At 53.0% G+C, this 25457-nt stretch overlaps 2 protein-coding genes across 7 annotated transcripts in view; both read right to left on the reverse strand.

The window, feature by feature from the left end:
- Positions 1-546: 546 nt before the first annotated feature.
- Positions 547-11113, reverse strand: KLC2 (kinesin light chain 2). 6 transcript variants are annotated; one of them, XM_038563853.1, is made up of 16 exons: positions 10997-11113; positions 9877-10151; positions 6734-6964; positions 6513-6582; positions 5665-5887; positions 4867-4954; positions 4680-4781; positions 4410-4583; positions 4205-4304; positions 3457-3506; positions 3284-3351; positions 2687-2795; positions 2426-2584; positions 2225-2349; positions 1928-1985; positions 547-1562 (listed from the first exon to the last, which is right to left on the reverse strand). In XM_038563853.1, the coding sequence occupies exons 2-16, from the start codon at positions 10102-10104 to the stop codon at positions 1479-1481; spliced, it is 1869 nt and encodes a 622-aa protein (XP_038419781.1). In that variant the 5' UTR covers positions 10105-10151; positions 10997-11113; the 3' UTR covers positions 547-1478. The 6 variants fall into 6 exon arrangements, with proteins under 6 accessions (XP_038419781.1, XP_038419783.1, XP_038419779.1 ...); XM_038563855.1 differs by having other exon boundaries at positions 9877-10114; positions 10997-11077; XM_038563851.1 differs by lacking the exon at positions 10997-11113 and adding an exon at positions 10849-10990.
- A 9726-nt stretch (positions 11114-20839) lies between these two features.
- Positions 20840-25457, reverse strand: part of PACS1 (phosphofurin acidic cluster sorting protein 1) — a 140676-nt gene continuing 136058 nt past the window's right edge. The window contains exons 22-24 of the mRNA XM_038563849.1: positions 23813-24039; positions 22421-22540; positions 20840-22298 (exon numbers count right to left, since the gene is read on the reverse strand). Coding sequence (XP_038419777.1) covers positions 22183-22298; positions 22421-22540; positions 23813-24039 — 463 coding nt within the window. The 3' untranslated portion in view covers positions 20840-22182. The remainder of the gene's footprint in view (positions 22299-22420; positions 22541-23812; positions 24040-25457) is intronic.

Genomic DNA, 25457 nt, shown 5'->3' on the forward strand with positions numbered 1-25457 from the left:
CGCGCATTGCATTCTGGGGCTTGTAGTTCGCTCCGTATGGATGTACCTGAACTTGAGAACAGCTCCCGGGGACCTGATGGCGTCCCGACGATGAGGTCAATTTAGGGCTAGGGTTGACGCGTTTCACGTCTGGCTGAGGTAGTCATCCCTACCCTCGCAGTTCCCGGAGTTGTTAGCATTAGTTCATTTATTTGGGGGGGTCTTGTGCTGGCACTTCTAATTCAGACAGTGCCCCCGGAGGGTGTCGTCACCCACATTGTATAGATGGAAAAGTCTCGGTAACTCGCTCAAGGTGAAATGGCTTACTTGGTAAGGGGCAGAATTCCAAGCCCGCGGTCTCTAGAATCTCAGAGATGAAGGTTGCTAGAAAAAACTGGATCTGTGAGGCCCCCAAACAAATCCGAGATAGGAGCCAAATATCTGGGCTCCAGCAGCGCGGGACAGGACCTGAGCGACACACACACGCTCGCTCGCAGCCTCTCCCGACCTCACCCCCAACCTAGAGACACTAGGAGCCCCCGGCCTCCGCCCCAAAACAAGACCGACTCAGATTCAAACGGTCTTTATTTCTACAGCAACATTTGAAAATAGAGAGCGACAGCCTCACCCCCCAACTGGGGCAGCCCCTCCTGCCACAGGGGCCGTCACTGCCCCTCGCGAGAAGCTGCAGGCATGGGAGGCGTGGCAGGATGGCTCGACAGGCGGTGCCCGGGGCGGGGTCAGGCCGTGCCTGGGCCGGGCGGGGCCTGGCGGAAGGGGCAGTGCATAAGGCCGGGATGCTGGGCAGGGCCCGGCGGTGAGAGGACGGGCAAGGGGGGGGCACTCCGTCCTGGGGCGCGCGGGTCGATGGTGGGGCTCAACGCATCCCTCAGAGGCCAGGAGGAGCGCGTGAAAGCCCAGGGAACCCTTTGGAGAGGCGCCGCCCCAGAGATGTAGAGCCTGGGAGATACCACCGCGCGGAATGGGGATGATTAAGGCCTGGGCGGTACCACTAGAGAAGGGCGGGGTGAGGGGAGAACCGGGCAGTACCGTGGACTGATGGGAGGGGCGCGGCCAATAACTTATTTCTCTATATACAGAAGCAACGGCCGGGGACGGGGGGTAGGGGGCAGGAGGACAGGAGTGCTGAAGGGACGGGAGGTGTTTAGTGTTCTCGGCTCGGGGGCCTGGAGAGGGCGGGCCGCTGAGTCTCTACGTTGGAGACTCTGGCCAGCCTCTCACCTGGCCCTGACCCTACAGAAGAGGGGGCCCTGCTGGATGGAATAAATAAGGGGTGGAGCTGGGGTGGAGCTGGAGCGGGCAGGCCCAGCCTCCAGGGCTTAGGCTGAGATGACAAGGGAGGAGGTTACCCTGAGATTGAACAGAAAAGACAGGGGTCCTTGGGAGAGACAGGTGGGGCAAGCAGCAGGCCCATGCGAAGGGCTGGGGATGGGGGCAGTGCCGCGTGGAGGCTCTGGCAACTGGCTGCCCCTTCAGGATTAACCCACGAGGGAGCTTCGTCGGGAGAGGTCCATGGAGCTGGAGCTGAGGGTGCGGCTGTCAGAGAAACCTGTGCCTCCAGGCTGTGGGCAGAGGGAGCGGCGGCTCAGCTTCATGCTGTGGCCAGTCTCTACTTCCCTGGTCAGAGGGGCCTGAGCAGCCAGAGTCCCTGAGCTGGGGCCCCTGACCATGTATGTCCTGGTGCTCTGGTACCTCCACAGTTACTGTGTTGGCACAGGTCACTTGCATGTCCACCCCAGGCAGGAACTGGGTTTCCCTCATTTGTCTCCCTGTGTCCAGCCCAAAGCCAGGCCTGGCACAGAGCTTTAAATGTTTCTAGATTAAATAGACATGATTGACAAGCTTGGCAAGTACACAGGACATGCAGTCTTTGGGCCCTGGGGCCTGGGCTTCACTGCCCAGTGCTCCAAAACCCACCCAGCCCTACCTGGACTGGCTCTTCCACACTCTTGTTGAGGAAGTTCAGAGAACTGGCCCGCTTCATCCTGAGGAGAAAGGAATGCCTGGATTTGCCCAGGGGGAACTGAGGGAGGACATGGGAAGGGGTCTGGTTGGAGCTGGAGACGGAGGCTGATGGGAGGGGAGTAGATCTGGTGGGTGGGTAGAGCTGGAGAGAGATGAGGGAGTTCACCTGGATCCGGAGCTCATCTGGGGTTGGTAGGTTACTGGGTGGATTCTTGAGAGGTTCACCTGGGTGGAGGGCCCATCAGCGGCAGAGGCTCACCTGGGGTTAGGAGGCTCCTGGGGGCCACCACCCTGCAACTTCTTCACCAGCATTTCACTGCTACGCCTCAGGGCATCTCGGAGTTTGCCAAAGGAGCCACTGCGCCGCAAGGAACCACTGCCGTCCTGTGGGGTGGACGAGGCTGTCTCTCTGCCACACTGACAACACAGCCTCCTGGCCCACCCCAGCCCCGAGACTCACCCCACTCCATTCAGCTGCAGGCCCTGCCTCCTCAAGGTCAGACTCAGGCCGAGCCCCAGCACCCCCAGTAATGTCTCGGCTGCCACGGCGATCTCCCCTCCCACTGCTGCCATCTTTCAGCAGTTCCACTACCTTGGTCTGGCTCGCAGGATCCAGGCCCTGAAGGGGTGGCAGGGCACATCAGGTGGAGCCATGAATCCTGACTGGAACACACAGGGCCACACAGGTGCCTGCCTGCACCCCTCAGGCCCATTGGCCCACCTGTTTGCGGCTGCGGCTGGCACAGTCCTCCAGGGTATGTGCAGCTTCTAGTTTCCCCTGGCGCCGGTATAGGGCTCCCAAGCTGCGCAGGGTAGTGTTGACTGTGGGGCTGTGGACGGGACAGCAGGGTAGTTTCAAAGTCAGTGTTCCCCAGGAACTAGGCCCATCCTAGCATCCACCCCATTGGGCCCCGAGGAACCATCCAGGCGACCAGAATCCCCTCCTGTGTCAAGTCCTGTGTTAGGCCTACCTAGACTCTCCTGTCTTTGTCTTGGAATCATCCCTAGTTCCTAGGGTTGGGGATCTGGCCTCCAAGCTCTGAGTGGGATGTTGCCACCAGGACTCAAAGCTGGGAGCCCAAGAGCAAGATAATCAGGCTGTCCCAGTGCAGAAAGCATTTTTGCGACAGGTGGCCTGTGACCCAGGTCTTTTTTTTTTTTTTTTTTTTTTTTTGACCCAGGTCTTATAAGACAAGTTGACAAAGGTGTGTGTTCTGGGGGTGAACATTATGGAGTGTAGAGCTTGGACTTGGATCCCACCCAGGATATTGTTTCCCTGCCACCTGTTCTACTTCCAGCCCTGCCCCGCTGTCCTCACCTGTCTACTTTACAGGCTTTGTACCAGCTGCCATATTCCCCATAGGGGGTGCTGTCCCGGCGCTTGTCCTGGGGGAAGGAATGGTCAGGAAGGTGACAGAAGTCCCTCCCCTCTACACATCCCTAGCCTCACCCTCCCTCTCCAGACCACCCTAGCCCTGCCCATAGAGCTACCTTGCTCTCCTCCCGTTCTTCTGCATGCATCCAGATGGGTTTGTTGTCCCCTGGGGGGAGAAAGGGGGCTGTCACCAGCCTCCTGTATAGGCTTCTCCTGGTTGAAACATAGGAGGACTGGGGTCTGGGGAGGAGGTCAGGAGTACCCAGGGAGGATCAGGGTTGGGTTTTGTTGAATGTATGAATGAATGAATGAACGAACATGTGAACAAAAAACAGACTCAAAACATTATTGACCCTCTTCTGGAACATGGAGATGACATGGCATAGGCTGGTGCTCGAGGGGCTTGCGATTGAGGGCTGAGGGGAGCAGATCCTTAAACCCACAGCCTGAGACACATGCTAGTTCTGAATGATAGCCCAGCCATCTCCATAATCCCATAATCCCATAGTCCCAGCTCCATAATCCTGCCCATTTCAGAGCAGGAAATGACTGATCACTGGAGGCTGGAAGGTGGCTTCCCAGAGGGGGAGACATTTGGGGTGGGCCTTCATGGTGAAAAGGAACTGCTCAGCAGAGGAAGGGGAAAAGACTCTGGGCCCAGGGCATGGGCTATGCAAATGGTGTATATAGCACCAGCAGGACCCAGGAGGCTGTGTCAGTTGAGTGTGTTCACATGTGTGCACAAGTGGTTGGGGACCAGCCAGACCCCACAAGGGCCCGCCCAGCTCAAGTATTTGCCCTGGATGCCGATGGCTGAGTAGGCCTGTGCTGTGTGAGCTGGGGGCACATGATGATCAGACTCACCATTGACAGAGCCGAACTCCTTCTCATGAGCACGGGTGAGGATTTCCTTGTACAGCGTCTCTGCATCCTGGTATTTGCCCTGCTTCAGGTAGCAGGAGGCCTGGAGGAAGGCGGCCAGAGTGAGCAGGATGCAGGAAGCAGAGCCTTTTCCTTCCTTCCTTCCTCCCGCATCCTCTTCTCTCTCCCCACTCCTGGCCCAGAGTACCAGGTTGTTCTTGGTCTTGGCCACGTTGGGGTCATCAGGCCCAAGACGTGTGGCATAGATCTCCAGTGCCCTCCGGTAGTAGTATTCCACTTCCTCAGCTTTGCCCTGATTCTGGCACAGCAGGGCCAGATTGCTCAGCTGCTTGGCCACATCCGGATGAAACTTGCCCAGGACCTGGGATAGGAGTGGGAGCCAGTGGCTGGGCTCAGTGCTGGCCCAGACCCCTGGCTGCTGGGCCCACCTGGCCTGCCCAGCCCTGCCTGCTCCTACCTTCTCCCGGATTTCCAGTGCCCGCTTGCACAATGGCTCGGCCTCTTTGTACTTGCCCCGCTTCCCATACAGAACTGCCAGGTTGTTTAATGTTGCAGCCACCTGAGGGGTGGGGGAATGGAGGCTCAATGACCCAGGGCCTTGCTCAGGGCCGGGTCAGCCCCCACCTCCTACCCGCTCTACTCACAGCCGGATGATCCTTGCCCAGTGTCTTTTCACGGATGGCCAGGGCATCATTGAGCAGGTGGGCAGCCTCTTTGTACTTGTTCTGGTCCCTGGGTATAGGCAGAAGCATGGTGAGGGTTGCCCTCCAGCCTGAGACCCTCCCATAGTGGTCCCAGATCCCCTTGGTCACTCTCTGGTATTTACTGATGAGTGGACAGGATTATGACCCAGAGTTTGGGATTATGACCCAGAGTTTGCTCCCCTAGGAGCTTGGGGGTACTTAGGACAGTTCACTCATAACTCACCAGGGCACTGAGTGCTGGGGTTTGAGGCAGACTCCCCAGGATTTTACCCTCATTTCCTCATGCCCAGTGTACCATGTTGTCTATTCCCCAGGGCCTTTGCTCATACTGTTTTTCTGCCAAAGAAAACTTTTCCAGTTCTTTCATGTTCTGGGCCAACTCATCTTTCACCAGAGACCTTTCTTAAACTTGATGCCCAGAGAAACTGTGCTGCCTCCCTGGTGTCCTTGAGTCCTTATCTGCTGTCCTCATCCCTAGTTATGGCCAAGCCTTTCTCTTCCAATAGACTAAGCCTTTTTCACATTTGTAGCCCAGGTTCAGAGAGGCCTAGGCACCCTGTGGGCTCAGCCCTCTCTGACCATAATCTTTTCTATGCTATCCAACTGCCTGATAGAGCCCAGCTGCTGAGCTCTAAGTCCTAGCTTATAGCAGGGACTGAGGGTTTGTGACCCAGGGCTGGAGACTTCAGGAAGTATACAGGCACTCCCATGGATGGTTGTGGCCAGAGAAGCCCTCACCGATAGACCAAAGCCAGGATGTTCAGCATGGTGGCGACGTCAGGGTGGTCATGGCCTGAGGTCTTCTCCAGGTCCTCAAGTGCCTGCTTGCAGAGTGGCACGGCCACCTCGTAGCGGCCCTGTGAGGCGTACTGAATCACCAGGTTGTGCAGGGTGCGGAGCCGTGCTGGGATTTCATAGCCCCCATGCTGGGCAGCCACATCCCCTCCTCCAGGGCTGGGGGCTGCAAGGCCAAGGGCAGATCAGATGTACCAACTGCCTCCTGGGCTGGGCTGGCACACACCAGCCACACCTTTGACCTACCTGACATGTGGCCCTAGGCAAGTCACTAGCTATGCTGCCCCAGTTTCCCCCACCTGTAGAGTGGGTAGAATCCCAGCCCAAATATTTCAAGCTGTGTGTTCTAGAGCAAGCCACCTAACCTCCAAGACACAGCCTTCCATCTACAGAAGGGAGACTCTGATATGTGTGCTCGACGCTACTCGCAAGGCAAGCACTGACCTAAGGCTCAGTACTGTGCATGCATCTTCTTGAACCCTCAGAGGAGGCTCAAAGAGGCAAAGAAAACAGTGGTCCCAGAAAGACTAGTGGCAGAGTGGGACTGGAACCCAGGCCAGGCTGCTCCAAAGCTCTAAACTGTGATACCCATTTCTCAGAGCTTAGGGAGAGAGAAGCAACATGTGAAACCTGCCTTTTAAACTCTAACATACTGGGATGTGACCAGAAATGACGCAGGAAAGAACATGGCAGCCTTTCGGTCACTGTTTCTGGTGACCTCTGGGTCCCAAGGACAAGGAGTTGACAAAACCCTCCCTTCCCCACCCCCAGAACCAGCTGCCCCTCTGCACCTGGGCTCTGCTCCTCCTCGTTGGGGAACAGGTCATCCAGAGAGTCTTTGGGGACATCCCCCTTCTCCTCCTGGGAAGGACAGAAAGAGCATCAGGGAAGGAGGGTGTGGTAGCCCAAGTGTCAGTGGCTGGGCAGAGCCAAGTCTTCCCCATGTCCATCCCGACTCCCAGGCCTCCCCCCACCCCGCCATGGCCTTGCAGTGGCCATGGTAGGGGCTCACGCTGGGAGATGTGTCCTCATCCAGCTTGCGGATCTGGCTCATGAACAGCAAATGCTGCTTCTCCTCCTCCAGCTGTGCTACAGCCTGCTCACTGCGCTGTAGCTTCTGCTGTGTTCCAGCCAGCTCCTCTCGCAGCCACTGGTTCTCCTGTACCAGGCGTCGCACCTGAGCTCGCAGCTTCTGCTTTTCTGACTCCACAGCCCCCAGGTGACTCGACAGTGCCAGGATCACCTATGGTACCAGCCAGCCAAGATGAGGGTTAGAACACTGTCCACCCCTGGCCTGGGCCTCCTGGGGTGTTAGGGCCTGGCTGTGCCTATGAAGAGCTGCAGGACTGAGTTCTCCTGTCCTCAAGTTTTCCTGTCATCAAGGGAATTATCCCCCAAGACCTCAACTAGACCCTAGTCCAAGACCTGAATCTAGGAGGTTTGGGACCCCTGGCTCCTTTCTTCTGGAGTCAGGAGCCCTGGGTTCCCAGGCTGACCCTGGTGGACTCTGAGAAGGTCCACCTCCTTTCCTGGGCCTCTAGCTAGTCTTCTGCATTAAAAACCCCAATTCAAGGACACCTGGGTGGCTCAGTGGTTGAGCATCTGCCTTTGGTTCAGGTCGTGATCCCAGGGTCCTGGGATCAAGTCCTGCATTGGGTTCTCCGCAGGAAGCCTGCTTCTCCCTCTGCCTATGTCTCTGCCTCTTTCTGTGTGTCTCTCATGAATAAATAAATAAAATCTTAAAAAAACAAACAAACAAACAAAACCAATTCCCACCTCATTGAGTTTATCACAAAGAGGGCTAGTTGGGGTGTTGCACTTTCCCTGAGCTAGCCATTCTCTTTTTTGTCTCTCCTGGGAGTTGTACTCCAGCTCTGCTGCCACAGCCGCTATTCCATTGCTCCCTTCCCCAGGGCTAGCAATTTCCTAAGAACCCTGATAAATGGCTGAAGGGCCACCAAAAGACCCCATCCCGATTTCTGCCCAGGTAAGCCTCTGGCCTTATGCAGCTCCCAGAATGAGAGGTATACATGTCCCAGGCCCCAGATGGTCTGGGAATCACAGGGAAAAGGGACCAAGAGGCCTCAGCTTCAGCCCCTACCCCTTTCTCCAACCTCTAGGACTCTTCTCCTGAGCTTTTAGGCTCTTCCTGCCTTGGAGCCTTGCATAGGCTCAACTCCCTCTACTTTTTCTCCATTCTTCACAGCTGGGGTCATTTCTGCAGCCCTAGGAAAGAAGGGCACTTTCCATCCATGTCATCCTCTTGCCCATCTGTGTTGGTGCCTCTGCACACTAGGAGGGGAACCCCTGTGTTTATCTCTGTACCTGGCAGCCAACTAGCCCAGGACGGAATGACCAGCACATTGCCCTCCAGAGGGCCAGGCTGTCTGGGACCCTACACTTTCTAGTTGATTAGCAAATGTGTAAGTGACAGGTGTTTTCACAACCACTAGCTTTTTAAAAAACTCCCTAAACAGCCTGGAAATATACACAGCAGATGGCATGATCCCTATTTTAAAGACAAGGAAACCAAGATGATACCAACTGTCCAGGATTCATGGAGCCAGGCAGCATCTCAGCCAAGATTTGAAGGGGCCAAGGCTCTCCCACGGAGAGTGTGTACTCCTTATACACCCCAGTGCCTTCTGAATATCTCCATCTGCACACCATCCTCCCAGCCCCAACGTAGAGGTCCAAAACAGAACCCCTGATCATCCAGGCTCTGTTGTCCCCTTCATTTGTTTAAACCACACATCTGGGAGTTACTTTGCCCTCCTCTCTCCCCCCTACTCCATCTCCAGGTCCTGCTGGACCCACCTCCAGACATATCTGGAACTGGGCCCCTTCTCTCCTCCCTCCTGGCCACTTCTGTAGTCCAAGCTACCATTTCCCATTTGAATTCCAGCAGTGACTTGCTAACCACCTGCTACCTCCTTCCACCCTTGACTCTGGTTCATTCTCCACACCTCAGCCAAAGGGAGTACTTATTATTTTTTAAGACTTAAAACAAAAAGTAATCTCTATACCCAACATGGGGCTCGAACAACTCTGAGATCAAGAATCACATGTTCTACTGCGTCATTCACACGCCCCCAGACAGAGCTTTTAAAATCTAAGGCTTGGGCAGCCCAGGTGGCTCAGTGGTTTAGCGCCGCCTTCAGCCCAGGACCTAATGCTGGAGACCCAGGATCGAGTCCCACATCAGGCTCCCTTCATGGAGCCTGCTTCTCCCTTTGCCCATGTCTCTGCCTCTCACTCTGTGTCTGTCTGTCATGAATAAATAAATAAAATCTTTAAAAAAATAAAACCTAAGGCTTACTGTGTTTCTTAACTACTGAAACCCTTCAAAGGCCTCCTGCTTTTCTGAGAATACAAGCCAAACTACTAAGGTACAGTATGATTTGGCCCCTGCCTTTCCAAAGGCCTCTTCTGTCCCTCTCCTTCCCCCAGGAAGCTCTAGTTAGGTCTTCTCTCATTTCTCCTACCACAACAAGATCTTTCCTATCTCAGGACCTTTGCACATATAACCTCTTGCTTCTCTCCCTTTTCTGGAGGCCCGTTCATTCCCTCCTTCAGGTCTTGGTTTAAATGTCACTTCCTCAGAATTCTTGCCTGACCAATAAATAAGACCTCCTGCTATAAGCTATCACAAGATCTTATTCTTCTCTTTGTACAATTTACCACAACATGTAACAAACATATGTGTGTTTTTTACTCTCTCCCCAGTGGACCAGGGCAGAGATCTTGACTCTCTTGTTGGACCTGTGTCTCTAGCACATAACAGACGGTCTGGCAGATAGTAGGCACTTGATAACTTACCTGTGAAGGAATGAATAAGAGAATGAATGGGGTGGGGAGGAGCGATTCTTAAGGATTTCCTTTTTGTTCTCCTATGCCATTCAGTCTCTGCTACCCATCAGAGAAGCCAGGAACAGGGTTCTGTGTGGGGGCTAAAGGATGATCAGGCTCTCTTGAGGCAAGGCACTCAGCTGGGGTTTCCAAAGCTCATTCATTTTTCATCAGATCTGGGGTCTTACCATGGGCTCCAGAGGCCGCAGGTTCCCTGCTCAGATTCTGTTCCTACTCTGCCTGGATTCCTCTGGAAGGCTCCATCCCTCCCGTTACCTCCCACCTCAGCATCCCAGACCAGCCTACCTGGGCCTCCCCCAGACCCAGCTCGATGGCTTCCAGGGAGCGACGCAGGAGGACACATCGCTCCTGTGAGCCGGGCTCCGCCTCACCAGCTTCATGAGCTACCAAGGGAGCGAGAAGGGCACGATGCTCCCCGCGCAGGGTCTCCAGGCCTTGGATGACGGCCTTGGTGCCCAGCACGATCTCATCCTGGCTCAGCTTCTCCTCCCGCGGAAGCACCATCGTAGCCATGGCGTGCCGCCTGTGAGGGCGAGGGGGCGGGCAGGCGGGTGCCGGGCCTGGGGCCACACCGCCGTCCGCCCCGGATTAGGTAAACACCTCGGGTCCCCGGACGCCTGGGTCCCCAGGGTGCCTGGGTCCCCAAGACGGCAACCCGTGCCGTGCCGGCGCTCGGCCTGCAGGGGGCGCGCCCAGCTCGCCTCGGCCGGGGAGACGCAATGCGGTGAGGCCGGTGAGGCTGGACTCGAATTGGGCCCAGACCACCCGCTCAGGCCGGCTTAGGCGGCAGCCTCGGGACTTCCCCGGGGACTCCCTTAGTCAGGACGGGGAGCGCTGGAGGGCGGTCCTACGGGGATCATGGAGGCTCACTCGCATTGGGGAGACCCCAGCCCTTCTAGGAGATCCAGCCCCAAGCCCTCGGGCAGCCCCTTCCCCAACAACTAGGCCGAGTCACAGAGCCCCTCCTCTAGGGAAGGCCGACCATTTGGAGACCCTCCCCCTAGAGAAGCCTCGAAATCTCGGCTTCTTCATCCTCCCCCAACCAGGCCGCGCCCACAATGACCCCTCCCCATAGGTCGACGCGACGCCCCGCGGACCCCTCCCCTAAAAAGGCCGAGCTCCCGCCCCCGGCCACCCAGGACCGCGCCCCCTCCCAGCAGGCCGGCCTTGTTCTCCCGCACGCTGCGCCCATGATGACCGTCCCCTAGGCCGACCCAGGGGCCCCTCTCCTGGCCGTATCGGCCCGCGCGGACCTACGCCTCCCAGAGGCTCCGGCCCGGGTCCTGCTCAGGTTCCGGCTCCCGCCCCGCTTCACCCGGACCCGCAGCCGAAAGCCGGTCCCGCCGCCTCCATCCCGCCGGCCTTCCCAGAAGTCCTCGCGCCGCCTTAAAGGTGAAGCCTCTACCTCGGCGGCGGCGTCGGAGGGGGCAAAACACGCTCTTCTCTTCCCTCAGGCTGCCTTAAAGGAGCTCGCAGGCCGGGCCCGCTTCGGGCTAGGAGGGGGCGGGGCCATCGCGGGGGCGGGGCACAGAGGGGCGGGTAGTGGGCTGCCTGGAGGCTTCCGTTCCAAGCCTCCACCACCCACGTCCCTGCGGCCTCGGATTCCTCGACTGTGCACCGCCCCGAGGCCTCAGGGGTGTGGAGAGGCTCGGGAGATCCTAACCCTGAGTGCACCCAGTGCTGCGGCCAGAGGACAGGGGGAGAAACCCAGGCGCAGGAAGAGGCCTGGCCTCTTCCGAGTCCAGAGCGAGACTTTTGACACTTACTGATTGATGTTTAACGAGTCCAGAGCGAGACTTTTGACACTTACTGATGTTTAACGAGGTAGTTACCACTTCCTGAGCATTTACTGTGTGTCGGGCGCTTTGATGCTTTAAGTGCATCTATTCATTTAATGCCCACAAAGACCCAATAAAGCGAGCACTGCTATTATCCGCCTCTCGAATATCTGACCCCAGGCTCATTTGTCTCTAGGGACTGGTTATGCCCCTCAACCAACTTTCAGAACTGTCTAAGCCCCTGTGGGATTCGCAGTATCTTAATGCTGCTTCCTGGGAGAAATGCTTCTTGACCCTAACGGAGAAAAAGTGGGCATAGGGCAGCTGGGCATCTGCCGAAACCGAACCCCGTGCCCCTGTGGGTCAACACCACAAGTGCTATTTGTTGACCAGATACCCTAGGCAGTGACGTAATTCCAAGCTCAGAATAAACGTCACCTCCTCAGAAAGCCTTCTTTGATCCCTGACCTCCCATAAAGTCCCCTCCTGCACCTGTTTCTCTCTTTAGCGCTTATCCCTTCTAATATTTTTCTTGTTGGTTTTCGGTCTCCTCCCTAAAGTGCAGGCCAAGACCTGCCTGCCTCGTTGACTCCCACAGTAGCCCCTGGCCAGCCACAAAGAAGCACTCAGTAAATGTTGGTTTTAAAAAAGTGTGGGAGAGTGCACTTACTGGTGTTGCCAAATCCCCTCCAAGCCCCGGTTTTGGTCTGACGCTCTGCAGCCCTGGGTTAGTGGCTATTCTGGCACTGCCCCCACTGCTTCTAGGTCGATGTCATTAGTGACAACAGGATAATCACCTGAGGGACAAAATCTGACAAGGCCTGGCACTGGTACCTATGTGTTACTCATGAATCCAGGTGGGTTCAGACTCAGAGTCCACCAGGTTAAGTGTCCTGGTGGATGCAAGAATCTCCTTGGTATCGTCTCTGACCGAGACATGGTCCTACATCCCTAGGTCAAGTATATCCTATGGTAAGCTCACTACTTCTGCTGTGAGACTGATCTAAAGGTTAAGACGTTTTCCCTTAGCTCAAAAAGTACCTTCCTACAGTGCTCACGGACACCAAACTGAAGTTCTATCTTCAGGAAGAACAGTTTCTTTTTTTTTTCCAATGGAGATATTTGGAGACCTCCACGATCCCCCTACCCCGTCTTCTCCTTGCCTGGACTGACAAACCCTATCCCATGACCCACTCCTGCTCCAGTTTCCTCCAGTTTCTCTTTTTGGGGTGTATTTTAGGTGTTAATCCATATATTGCCCAGAATATGGTGCCCAGTCCAGGGCTCAGGGATCCAGACAGGGAGTGAACTTCACAGATCACAGAGGGATAGTCCCCACTTCATGAATGTCCCCTGTCCACCATGAAGTTCAGGTCAGGCTAATTTTGACAGCCACCACACTGTATCTGCTCAGGGTGTTTGTTAACTAAAACCCTAGATTGCGCACATCTCAGTTATATCCAGCCAGGTTCTCCCAGGTCCTGTGCTTCTGCCAAGTATTTTTTTTTTCCCCAGTGATTTTTAAAGGAGCTAATATAGTCCTATGATGCAAAATTCAAAAGGCACATACAAGTTACAACGAACTATACTTGTTTCTCTCTGACCACTGTCCTCAGCCCTTCAGGATCTCCTACTGTTCCCAGTTTCTTGTGTTCATCCATTAGGTTGTGTGCATTAGTGCAGAATTTGGGTTTGTCCTTGTCAGTTTCATCTGGTCAGTCTTCCTCTAGGGCCCTGCAGGTTGGAGTCTTTTGTGTTTGGGGTCTGTCTTCCTTTAGCCCTCACGTTGGCATTTTCTTCCAGAGTGCTGGCTGTGGTGTGATAATCCAACCTTCTATGCAGGTAGACCCCATCAGATCTCAGCTGCATTCACCTCTTCCTTTCTGGAGAGGAAATGGAATCCGGAGCTCAGAGCCCCTTTGTCATTCTTATTGAGGCTCTGCTTTAGAATCTCCTGTCAAAGGGACTTCATGAGAAGGCTCTTCTAGAGATTAGGATTCTGTAGTACAATGGTAGGTCCTGGGTATCTCTTATTATTTCAAAACTTCAGTGTTGCCTGTGCTATGCATCCTGGGTTGAAAGCCACTGCTTAAATGTTTTTGTTTTACAAGGAAACTGAAGCCCAGAGAGGGGCTGGCAGCTGCACGTGCAAAGAGAGCCTGCTGTTGGGAGCTCAGGCTACCAGTGACCACCTTGTCCTTCTCTAATCTGCAGTCCAGGCTATTTTGCCTCAGTGTGTAAGGGAGACTGACCACAGAGAGTAGAGGTCAAGAGAACTGAGGTCAGATTGCTTGTTCACACCCACACAGCAGCACACTTGTACACACCCTTCACACAGCCTTGGTCAGGTCCACTCAGAGGCACTGACCAGATAGATGCCTGCCTGCCACACATACACCTCCATGTGCATGTATTTATAGGCCATGTAGGAATACCACACATACCCAAACACAAACACACATCTACAACCCCTGCTTTCTTCCCTTGTACTTTCTCTCCATCTAACAAAGGAGAAAAAAAATAAAAATAAAAAAACAAAGGAGCATATTCTTGTATCTTTTCCAGGTAAATGGCAAGAATATTTTTCAGTCTTCTCATATGACTTCTGCTGGATTCTTGCTCTGGCTTTTCTGCTCTCTGCAGGATTCAGTGGTTTCTTTGTGATTCTTTTTAGGTATCTGATCCTGCTCCTCCCTGTGTGCTGAGTGCAGGGAAGGCAGGGTCTGCGCTACCGCTGCCGGGGTTCACAGGCTCTTATCTTGCTTTCAGTGCTTAATCTTGCATGTGTCCAACCTTTGTGGCCACTGGTTTTTATCTTATCCCTGAGGATTCTACTGTGCATCTCCCAGGGGAAAGGACTGTTACTTCATCCCGCTGTGTTCTGCATTCCCCCTGCAGCTGCTGGTCTCATGCCAGGCTGCTGATGGGTGCTCTGTTAATGGAGAAAAAAGGGAGGAGTCTATGCCCAGTGGTGATTCAGCTCCTTATGCCACTTTCTGCAGAGCTTATCAGCTTGCCCCCGCCTGTCCCATGCCTGGGGAAGTTATTCTTGCTACTTTTAATGTTGTTTTCTCCTGAAAATCACTCCCACTGCTCCAACCCCTTCCCCTTAGGTCCTCAGAAGCACCCATCCCATTGAAGTCTGCTTTCTGAAATTCATCTTTTTTTCCTTTGGCCAGCTTCAATACTTTTCCTTGAAGTGTTTGGGGGGGCACTTTTGCCAAGCATATCATCCTCCTTGAAATGTCGGCAGGTTCACCCTTAAGTGCTCAAGACCGGAGGCTCCTTGAAGATCATGTCTCCTCCACAGGACAAGCAGCTCTCTGCTTCCTGAGGGAACTGTTCCACAGTGAACACACCTGGTTATCAATTCTTTCTGCCACTTAGTCAAGAATCAAGGCTGCTTAGAGATCCCCTGAGAGGCTCCTGCTTCCTATCCTGGTAGCCATTTGGCAAATCTGTATCCTTTCTTCCTTGTGACCTCCCAGCCAGACTAGAAGTGTCCTCACCCTGTTCAGTAAGAGGGTACATGGGCTTTGGGGTCATACTCAGCTAAGTTCAATGCCGTATTTCTCCCAAGTGCCAGCTGTGGGGCTTTAGGCATGCTCTGTAACTTCATCTGTTTTCTCATTTGTAAAATAAAGTTCCTAATACTTACCTCTTTTGGTCCTTGAGAAAATGGAATAAGATGGCAGAGTTAAGATCTTAATATTAGGCTTTGTACATAACAGACTCTGTTACTAGTAGTTATTTAGGATTATTATTACCAGCAACTTACTGTTTGATAGACCCTGTGCTAGTGAATGGAGAGTGGGGAGAAACTATATGAAATACTGGGTAGTCTCTTAAGGTGTTTTTGGAAGGAAAACACATTCAGGATGAAAGTGAGCAATAAGAGGCAGTAAATGGAAAGGCATGTCTGAATACAAGTGCTAAGCTGTTTGGTGTTGGCAATAGGTGCTACATGGTCAGGACAGACAGAGCTCAACCCAGCCACGGGTATTCTCACCTTCTTCCTCCTGTCAGTTCTTCTTCATGTTAAGGAAGCCCCAAATCTCCATCCAACCCAGATCACTTCCCTGAGCTCCATCCAGACCTATTTTTCGACTCCAACTGGACACTAACCTCTAAACAGCACAAACCACTCTAAACCCACCATCTCCTGCTCAAATCTCCTCCAGGGATGTCCCACCATCTGCCTGTTCACCTAGAGCAGATGGCCTGTCCCTATCCTTGGCTCCTTCTCTTTTGACCCTATTTCCTCACCAGTCACCTAAACCTATTGATCTTACCTCTTAAATTGAACCAAAGTTTCCATTTTCCTGCACCTCTCCTCCCTTTACCATTGTCTATGTCTCTGTCACATCTTTTCTAAATTGCTGCCATACCTTTAGAAGCTTTTCTGGTCTTCAGTCTTGTTTCCTCCAATCTGTTGTCACAAGGTAATCTTGCTAAATTTCCTCATCTCCTTTTTCTAAAACCCTTTTCTGGCTCTTCACTGATCTCAGAATAAAGTGCACAGCCCTCGCCCAGGCAGAGTGAGGATTACCACAGCTGTAGGGCCCCTCAGTGCCTTGGCTGCTTCCTTTCTCTTCTGTCCTATCACTCACCATGCCCTTTGCTTTGCAGCCATGCTAAACTATCCAAGGGTCTCGGAACAAGCCAGACTCTCTCATCTCCCATTTTTGCTATTTCCTGTGTTCAGAACATCCATCACATCAGGCATCTTTAAGATGCTGCTCAGGTGTTATCTCCTTTGTGACATCTTGGATACCCCTTCCCCAAGCTGGATTAGATGTCCTTCTGGTGTGCTCCTGTGCAATGTGTCATGCTTTGTGGCAAATGTCTATTTGTCTGTCTCCCCTGCTCGCCTTGGAGTTCCCACATAGGTAAGAACCCAACTCTGTCTTCACCATGTACCATGGTAGGACCTTAATACATGTAGGATGTATGGATGATTGGGAATTTGGGGTCTGAGTGGGGCCTTGAGAGGTGGTCTGGAGTCAGATGACCTGGGTTAGAAATCTGGCTCCTTTTCAGTGGATCTGTGTGCATTGGACATGTGACTTAACCCCTCACTTGTTCTTTTAGTTACCTTTTAGTATTTGCCACTTGCCAGAATGATGGGTGCTGGAGATGTAGCCTGAGTCCCTGCGCACCTGGAGCTCCCATTCTAATGTGGTACAGAGACATTTATTGCAGGTGACATTGAATGCCATGACTGCAGAAAGGGCTCAGGTAGGGGCAAACAACTGGGCTCTGGGGCAGGGTGGTTGGTTGGGAAAGCCTCTCTGAGGAGGTAATGTGTAGGCTGTATCCTAAAGACAAAGAAAGTAGCTCTGTGGGGCAGGGCAGAGCACTTAAGGTTGGAAGAACCACCTGTTTGGGCCTGGTGCAGGGAAGAGGAATGTGATGACTGCAAGATCAGGTGTGGCTCAAGGGTGAAGAGTGTGGGGGAGAAAGCAGCTGGAAGTGATGTTAGGTAGTGGGGCCAGATGTGTTGGCCTCATGGGCCATGGGTTTGGCAGCTGTAGGTAGCTGCTGAAGGGCTCTAGCAAAGGAATGAGGCACTCTGGGTTGTTTGGGAACTGAGAGGCGGCAGAATGGACAGGAATTGCTGTGGTGACAAAGGACAATTCAGTGGTTTCTGGCCTGTAATAGGATGGATGCTGTGCCATTATCAAAACTGGGTCGAGGAGATCAAGAGTTCTGTTTGGGCCATACTAGGTTTGAGATGTCTGTGAGTATTCAAGTCATGTAAATGCTTAGAAATGAGTTTAGATTTGGGATGGGGGTGGGGTTTGGGGTAAGGGGAGCTCTCTGACCTTGGGCTTCCTCCTTGGTAAAAAGGAAATATCAGCAGAATTGATTTCCTGGGGCTGCCTGAAGGAGTCCATGATATAAACCACATGAAGCACTCTGGCAGCGGCTTCGCTAAAAGAAAATGCTTGCAGGTGGTGTTGAGAGGGCCATCCATGCCATCAGTCTCTGGACACAGCAGTGGGTCATGAGGGAAGGAGTTTAAAACATGGATCTTAAATCTACTGTCTAGAAGAATTCTAAATAATGGATATAGAGGAATATCTTTCACTCCATAAGTGTAGGCTGTGCTTAGTGGCTTCCTCCCTAAGAGCACAGTAAGGAAGGAGGTGTGACATTAGTGAATACTACCTTGGCCAGATGATCAAGGTTGACAAATCATGTTGAAGGCAGGAACCTTTGATATGATGTGCTGGCAAATTCTAGCCAAGGGGCATTCTACAAAATACCTGACCAGCACGCCTCAACTGTCAAGGTTATCAAAAATAGGGAAAGTTTGAGAAAGTGTCACAGCCCAAAGGATTAAATGTAGTATGCTATTGTGGATGGGATTCTGGAATGCAGAAAAGACTTTAAGGAAAAACTAAGGAATCTGAGTTAAATATGGACTTTATAATAATGTATCTATGTCGGTCCATTAGTTATATAATAAATGTACCATATTAATGTAACATGTTAACAGTAAGAGAAACTGGGTGTGTTGGGGGGTTGGTATACAGCAATTATTTGCTCTATCTTTGCAACTTTTCTGTAAATCTAAAACTATTCTAAAATACGTGTTTGTCTAAATTTACAATAAAACAGTCTGGAGTTGATATATAACAAGTTTAGATAGAAGCTCTTCCACCTTATGCACCAAAATGCTACTCTTTGCCTTTAGAGAATGTTTCTGGCAGCCCCATGGGCAGTTCTGCTCTGGTCCAGCCTTACCCCTCAGTGACTGGGCAAGCTGTCTCAACATGTAAATCTGAGTTGCCTCGTGTTTGGAATTCTGGAAACCATTCCTACACAACCCTTTTCCTCTTCTTTGGAGTTTATCTTCTTACTCCAGGGCCTAGGAGTAGCCTCCAGTGTCTTTGGGGCTGAGGCATTAAGGTGTCTGAGTAGTGCATTTGGACTGGGGACTCCATTCCAGCAGCACGGGGACTCTTCATTCAGTCAACAGATATTCATTGTGTACCTATGATGAGCCAAAAAGGATCCTGGGGAAGGATAGAGCAGGTTAAAAAAAAAAACAAAAAAAAACATTCTATTTTCTTGGAGCTTACAATTCCAGTGAGGAGAGATAAACAAATGGATAATTAAATCCCAAGGAGAAATGCTAATAAGGAAAACTAAAGAAGGTAGGGAGAAAAGGGAGGTGCTCTTTAAGGCATGTAGAGCAAGGAAGGCTTCTCTGAGGTGACCTTTAAGCCAAGACTTCAATGGAGGAGCAAGTCACATGAACCTAGAGGCAGGGGCAGGATGGGGGCATGGGAATAGCTTGTGTGAAGATCCTGAGGCAGAGTGTGCTTGGTGTGTCTGAGAAATGTAAAGGAGGCTAGTGGGTGATGGGCAGAGTGAGATGAGAGATCAAGCAGCCCACAGGAGGTCAGATCTTAGGCTTTTAGGGTTATGATGAGGGCTTTGGAGTATATTCCTAGTGGGATGGGAAACCACTGGACAGTTTAAATTGGTAATTTAACACAATCTGATTAATATCTTAAAAAGCTCTCTCTGGCTACTGTGTGGAGAACAGACTATAGTAGGTGGAAGCACAGATAATTGAGAGGCTATTAGAACATCCAGACATGAGATAACTACAGTAGTGAAAGGGGTGGGGTGCTGCTGGGTTCTCAACCTGTTTTGGGAGAGCCTATAGGATTTGCCGGCAGACTGGATGTTGGCTATGAGAGGCAAAGGAGTCAGTCGTGGTTCCAAAGGTTTTGGCCTCAGCACCTGAAGAAAGGAGAGAGAAGACTGTGCACAGTGGAGCATTTCATACTACTGGGCTGAGTATCGGGAGACAGAAGGCCAGAGGCTGGAGCCCTGTGTTCTCCAGTGTTCCAAGGCTGAGAAACTGAAGAGGATACAGTAAGGGAGGCCAAGAAAGGGTAGTCAGAGAATGGAAGGAGATCAGAGTGCTGTCCACAGGTCAAGCAGACAATGCCATTCTAACAGGGAGTGATGAGTATGTATAGGACAGGTGAAGCAAGAAAACTGGTCTTTGGATGTGGCAATTCAGGTCACTGGTGCCCTTGGTAAGGGAACTTCTGATGGGGGCTGTTGAGGAAAAAAGCCTGTAGGAATGGAAGTGGAGGCAGGGAACATGAACATCTCTTGAACAATTTCACTTTCAAGGGAGCAGAGACATGGTGTAGCAGTCAGAGGGAATCTGGAAGCAGGGAAATTGTTTTTGACATGGGAGCTATTACTGTGTGTTGGCATGCAGACATGAAAGATCCAGTCTAGACGATGGCAGGAGAGAGGGGGCAACAGCAAGAGCAAAGTCCTAGAGGTGAGAGGAGGGGATGTCCAGGATGTGGAGTCAGACACAGCAGGCTGGGAGTTTATGCCTCTTCCTCACCCTCATCTTCCCATCACCTGCTCCATCTTCTCAGTTCTGAGCTGGACCTGAGTCTACTTGTCCCACATCCCTCCAGCCTGGGATATTCACTGCTTCCAGGTCCCCACAGCCCCTGCATTGCCTGAGCCCTCTCCCACTGCTTCCCACCCGCAGACCTCTTGTGGAGCTTCCACTCTGCCCCAAGGCAACACCCACGTCCGCTCTAGCACATTTTGACTTCTGGCATTTCCTCTCACCAACCAGATTGTGCACCTTGTTCAGTAACTAATGTGTAGATTACATTTCTGGGACACTTTCACAGACCTCAGTGGACTTTTCCCCTTGGGAGGCAGGCATTATTTCCATGTTCCAGGCTCAGAGAGTTAGGTGCAGGGCCACACTGCTGGGTCTCAGAGCCTCCCGCCTTTAGGTCATTGGCCCACAGGGCTTAGGGAGCCAGTGATAGCCTACCCTACTTGGTCATCCACTCCTCTGTGGCTGTGTCCTGTAGGGTAAGGATGCCAAGCCCCTCTGTCCCCTCCCCCATGCAACCCCAAACTCCAGGCACTTCTTCACCAGAGGAAGGCTGGTGTGCAAGCCTCTATCCTGGAAGTGTGTGAAGAACCAGGCATCCAGAGACCAGGGGGCTATGACTGTTTTTCATCTCTAAGTTAAGGGCAGGCAGGAAAGCCAACTCAATGATGGACCCTGGCTCCACCCCTTCCACCTGGGCCTCAGACCACCAGCTTCTAGAAACTAAGGCAGGACATCAGCCTTGTAGAGGGAAAGAAGCCAAGTTCTAATCCTTAATCAGTAGAAACTGCCCTCAACATTGTCACCATCTTGGGAGGTGGGATTTGGGGACGGTGAGTACTAGAGAAAAAGGAAATTTTGGTGTGAGAAGAGTGTTACTTCTGTTTCTGACCTCTGCTTGCCTCATACTGGGAAAGATAACTTCATGCCTATTTTTCCAATTAAGGAAATGAGAATATGCTTCTTTCTAGCCATTTGAGAGGAGTTGATCTTGAGAGAAGTCGGCTGTGTTGTGGAGGGGAGAGGGTTGTACAGATCCTGTGTCACAGTGAGAGGCATAGAAGCCCAAGCCTTGCTAGTTGGTAAGAAATCACCAGTTTATTGAATGAAAAACCCAACATCCATTCAGTCCCTCAAGCCCCACCCTTCTCCGGCCCCAAGAGAGCAGCTCAGCCCAGGAGATGCTCTGGATGATAGGGCTGAACAGGGGATAAGGGCTGGAGGAGTTTGGGGAGGTATGGAGAATGAGAAAAACACTTTTCAAAATGAAGTTCTGTGCAAAAACTTCGAGAAGGGATGAGAGGGCAACAGTAAAGCTCTGAGGGTGCTGGAGGAGATAGAGGGCTGCAGCTGGGATGGCGGCCCTGCGTGCTCAGCTTCTCCTGAGAAGGCTGATGGTCGAGGCTGAGGAGTTGGCTCAGAACCCCATGGCGAGAGGGAGGGATTGGAGCCTGCTGGAGAGACACCTGGCTGGGAAGGTGGGCTCTCTGACCAGGTGTGAGGGGGGGAAGAACACACTAGGGAATGGGACACAAATGGACATGGTTGGCACAGGGTGATGTAGGGACACAGACAATATGCCGGTGGGGGTCTGCCTCCCATCTGTCCCAGTTTGGAGTTCAGGAAGAGGCATCGTTGTGCTGGGGTAAAAGGGGTGGGAGGCAGAGGGAGGAGAGTTATCAACAAAGGGGAAGCCACAAGGACAGGGGCTGGTGCCCAAGCAAGTTACATGGAACCACCAAGAGACTGGCTGTGCAGATAACCAAAGAAACACTCAAGGGTGCTTGTGACATCTAGGGGGAACCTGGGGGTAAGTGAGGAAGTCGTGCATAGGGGAGACCAGGAAGGCCCCCTCCACCCTAGAAAGACATGGCATCACCATAGAATGCTGTCCTGGGGGTGAGGGAGGGGTGGGGCTGCCCCTGTGACTGTGGAGGGGAAGGGGGCCCGTGGGCTCACACTGCCCCTTCTACCCCCCACTGGGAGAACCCATGGCAGTGAGAAGTGGCCCTGGGCCTCACTTGGGGGGAGCAGGTTGGGCAGCTGGTAGAGATAGGGAGGGCTGAACTCCCTGCTATGTGCCAGGATTCCAGGTTTCCTATTTCCAGGAAGGAACTGGTGCCATGTGGGGAGAGTGGAAGTCAGTGAAGGAAGGCCCAGAGGACTCAATTCTACAGATGGGTGCCAGAAGGCAAAATCGACATGCCTTGGGCCTGGAGCAGGAGGGAGGGGGCTGAGCAGGAGGGAGGGGAGCAGTGTCCCCACTGGCAGTGTCCTTCAGGACTGGGCAAGAGAGATGCAGGCTCCTGGGCCAGGAAAGGGGATGCTGGGCCCGGGCCTGCTGGCCTCCCCCTGCCCGCAGGCGGTGAGGCTGGTGGCAGTGCCAGGAGGGAGAGTGGCCAGGAGATAGTGCCCTCAGGTGGCCTTGCTGCCACTGAATAGTCCCACTGGAAAGTGCTTGACATGGGTGGGCCACTGGGCCGCCAGCTGGAAGAACTTGATGTCACTCCACTCGACTCCGTCGATGGACACTGGGGTAACAGGGGAAGGAGGGGTTGACCAGGGCTGCTAAGGCCACCTCCCCCACCAAGTCCCCTGCCCCTCTTCTTCCCGCCCTGCCAAGCACCCTTCTCCCTCCCCAGTCTCCCCGTACCTCTCAGCATGGTCTGCTGCTGCTTGGCTGAGCAGATGAGGCGGCTGATGCCCTCGATGACCTGGCTCTTGGAATCTACCTCCTTCTCTCGAGGTTTCTTGCTCAGGAAGATAGTGGGAACTGGAAAACAAGCAGAACCACCTCCGTCATAGCCCTTGGAAAAGCAGCTACCTCTCCTTCCTCTCTCTCATCCCCTGGCACCCTCTTCCTGGGGGAAGGGGAGGTGATATTCAGACAGCCATCCTTCCTCCCTTGCTCCCTAGCTCTGGGTAGGTGGGAAGCAAATACCAAGATCTTTGAGTCCTGCCCCCTCTCAGCAGAGGCCTCTCCCTGAGCCTGGGTATCTTTGACTGTGTAACAAGGACCTGGGGCCAGTTAGTCTCTGAGGCCATTTCCAGCTTGAATGTTCTAGGTAGCCTGTGGGGCAAGGTGCCTGTGCCTTTGGGCTCTTCTTCCTACACACTTGCGCCCTCATAGGGTCAAATCTGCTGTGGCTACGAGGCCTCACAGGAGTGTTTGCAACATTTCTGTCCCAGGGATGTTGGGGCAACAAGGAGGACACTGCAGAGCTGGCCAATCTGCCAGCTCTGGGCAAATATCAGGGCTACACTTGTTTGGCTTTAGGCTTGGCACAGCCCTCTGCTTGCCCCCAAGAGGAACTCTATTAAGCAGAGGCATGAAGAGAAAGAGGCCCAGCTGCTTTGGGTCCAACAGGTAGAGAAAGCTCCTACCTGACAGCTGGTTGATGGGTGAGGTTGTGAGGGCCCTTGAGTCACCTGGCAGGCTTGCCTGGTATGGGAGGCTCACAGCCAGATCGGTGGAACAGACAGTAGCAAGCTCTGCCCTAGGGCTGGCCTGGTTGTGGGGATTCTTGCCTTACTCTCTGAGAGCACAGGACCGCTCCCAACTCCACCTCTAGTGCCTGAAGCCACCCCTATTATCCAAAATGGGCTGTACTCTTCTTAATTCTTACACAACAATGCCCTTTTGTTCATAAGGGCTTCAGTGACCCCCAGGGTTGGGTGCAAATGCCCTGCTTCATGGGGACACAGTGACATCTTCCTCTGTCACACAGTCCATCCCTAAGGGCAGTGGCTGGTAAGGCTCCCTTCATTATGGCAGCACTAACTGCCCTGGCCCCTAAGGCACTGATGTTCAGCAGGCAGGGACCACTCACCCACTGGGGACATCCATTTTTCTTCGTTATAGAAGGAATGGCCTTGTCTCACAAGGTGAGCTAAGACCCTTACAGAAAAACCCAGGCTGGACATGATCTATGGACGGCTTCGCCCACGTCCAAAGGTCTCCCAGAAGCAGACCCTGTCCCAGACCCTGAGAGGAGATAGTGAACGCTAGTGGTCCTGATTGTCCCTGGCCTCAGATGTCACCTACCTTTCTTGTTCTTCTCTTTGGTGACCACAGTCATTGCCATGGTGCCGGAAAGCTGGGCCTCCCCACCATGGGGTAGGCGGGAAACCTGCACTGAGCGGAAGACGCTCTTGAGGGTGTTCTTGGAGCTGGCATCCCTCTTGTCACCTTCCCTCCTCCGCTCACCAGGGTGGCCCAGCCAGTAGTCCACCTGGAGGCCAATCACATCCCCATATGGGCTGTTGGGGCTCCTGAGGAAGAGGAACAGTAATGGAGAGTAGTCTCTGCCCTTAGCTCCCAACTACATGGCCAGACTGGAGGACCTAGAGGGGACCGCCAGGCTCTGGGAGGGGTGAGAGGAGGTGGCAGGCTAAGTGGTTCTGGGTCCCCTCCAGTTTCATAGAATTGGTTTGTGTGGGTAGGAGAGGCTGACGGAAGGGAAGACAAAGCCAGGAAAGGGTAAAGCCCTGGGGCACTGTGAGGGAGCCAAATACAAAGTCACAGGGGGATGAGGGAGGCAGAGAGGAAGGGAGCTTTATGGAGAAAGTGTGCATGCGTACACATACACACTCACATGCACACACATGTGCACACCCAGTAAGCAGAGCACAGACAGAACCTAGACAAGTGCTGGAGAGATTAAGTGGGGCAGAGGCGCAAGCACCTTGGCTGGCTCCACAGCAGACCCGGGAGGGAGCGCTGATGGATGCTGACCTGCGGCTTTCTCTTATTTATGGCACTTCTAGCTCAGGGATAATTTTAGCTCCAAGGGGGAAAAGGGCTGATGTTTTCTTGAAAGGAGGCGTCAGACACAATAGATACACAGGCTACAAAGTCCTCTGACATTTCTCTCTCTGCCTGATTCCAGTGGTTCCATTAAAAATCAGCTTAAATGGGATGGGAAAGGAGGTCATGGTAAGGGCTGGCCCCCAGGCCTCCTGGGAAGGCTGGAACCATAAAGGAGTACCAGCCATGAGGCATTTCCTCCTTTCCTGAACTGTCCCTTCTGTAAATCAGTAGAGGCCATGAAGCGAAGTGGATAGAAGAAAGGGAGAGGGAGAGTAAGGGTCTGGATCCGAAGTGCAATGTAGGCTTCTTACCATCTAAGAACATTCATGTTCTTTAGGGACCATGACCCTGTCATTGGTGTTTCTAGAAAAACCACTGGCCAGTGTCTACCCTTTCTGCTGCTGAGGATCTTCTCCAGAAGAAACAGAGACAAGACAGACAAAATGGAAATAAGGAGGAGGAAGGTGCAGGGGCCCATTTGTGTTCCCTTTCCTTTTTTTTTTAATTTTTAAGATTTTATTTATTTATTCATAGAGACAGAGAGAGAGGCAGAGACACAGGCAGAGGGAGAAGCAGGCATCATACAGAGAGCCTGACGTGGGACTCGATCCAGGGTCTCCAGGATCACGCCCTGGGCTGCAGGCGGCGCCAAACCGCTGCGCCACTGGGGCTACCCATGTGTTCCCTTTCCTCACCTCATGACCTGCTCCCTTGGGGCCCCTATGGGAGCGCTCTGCTCCACCCTCCTTGTCAGCTCCTCTTGTTCAGGCAGGCATGAGAGCTGCCTCCTGAGAGGCTGCCCTGACCACCTGATCTACACTCTGGATACTTGAGACCCTAAAGAAATTATTTCCCCTTTCAGAACGATCCCCCTACTAAT

This window comes from Canis lupus, chromosome 18 (genome assembly GCF_011100685.1).
Source record: "Canis lupus familiaris isolate Mischka breed German Shepherd chromosome 18, alternate assembly UU_Cfam_GSD_1.0, whole genome shotgun sequence".
Taxonomy (NCBI): Eukaryota; Metazoa; Chordata; class Mammalia; order Carnivora; family Canidae; genus Canis; species Canis lupus.

Excerpts from the sequence above, each read along its gene's own strand:
- KLC2 (XM_038563853.1), bottom strand. The coding sequence starts at position 10,104 with ATGGCTACGATGGTGCTTCCGCGGGAGGAGAAGCTGAGCCAGGATGAG. Across the intron at positions 2,585-2,686 it reads CCAGCCGCAGCCGCAAACAG|GGCCTGGATCCTGCGAGCCA; the intron begins GTGGGCCAATGG and ends CCACCCCTTCAG. Across the intron at positions 1,563-1,927 it reads GTGTGGAAGAGCCAGTCCAG|CCTGGAGGCACAGGTTTCTC; the intron begins GTAGGGCTGGGT and ends CTCTGCCCACAG.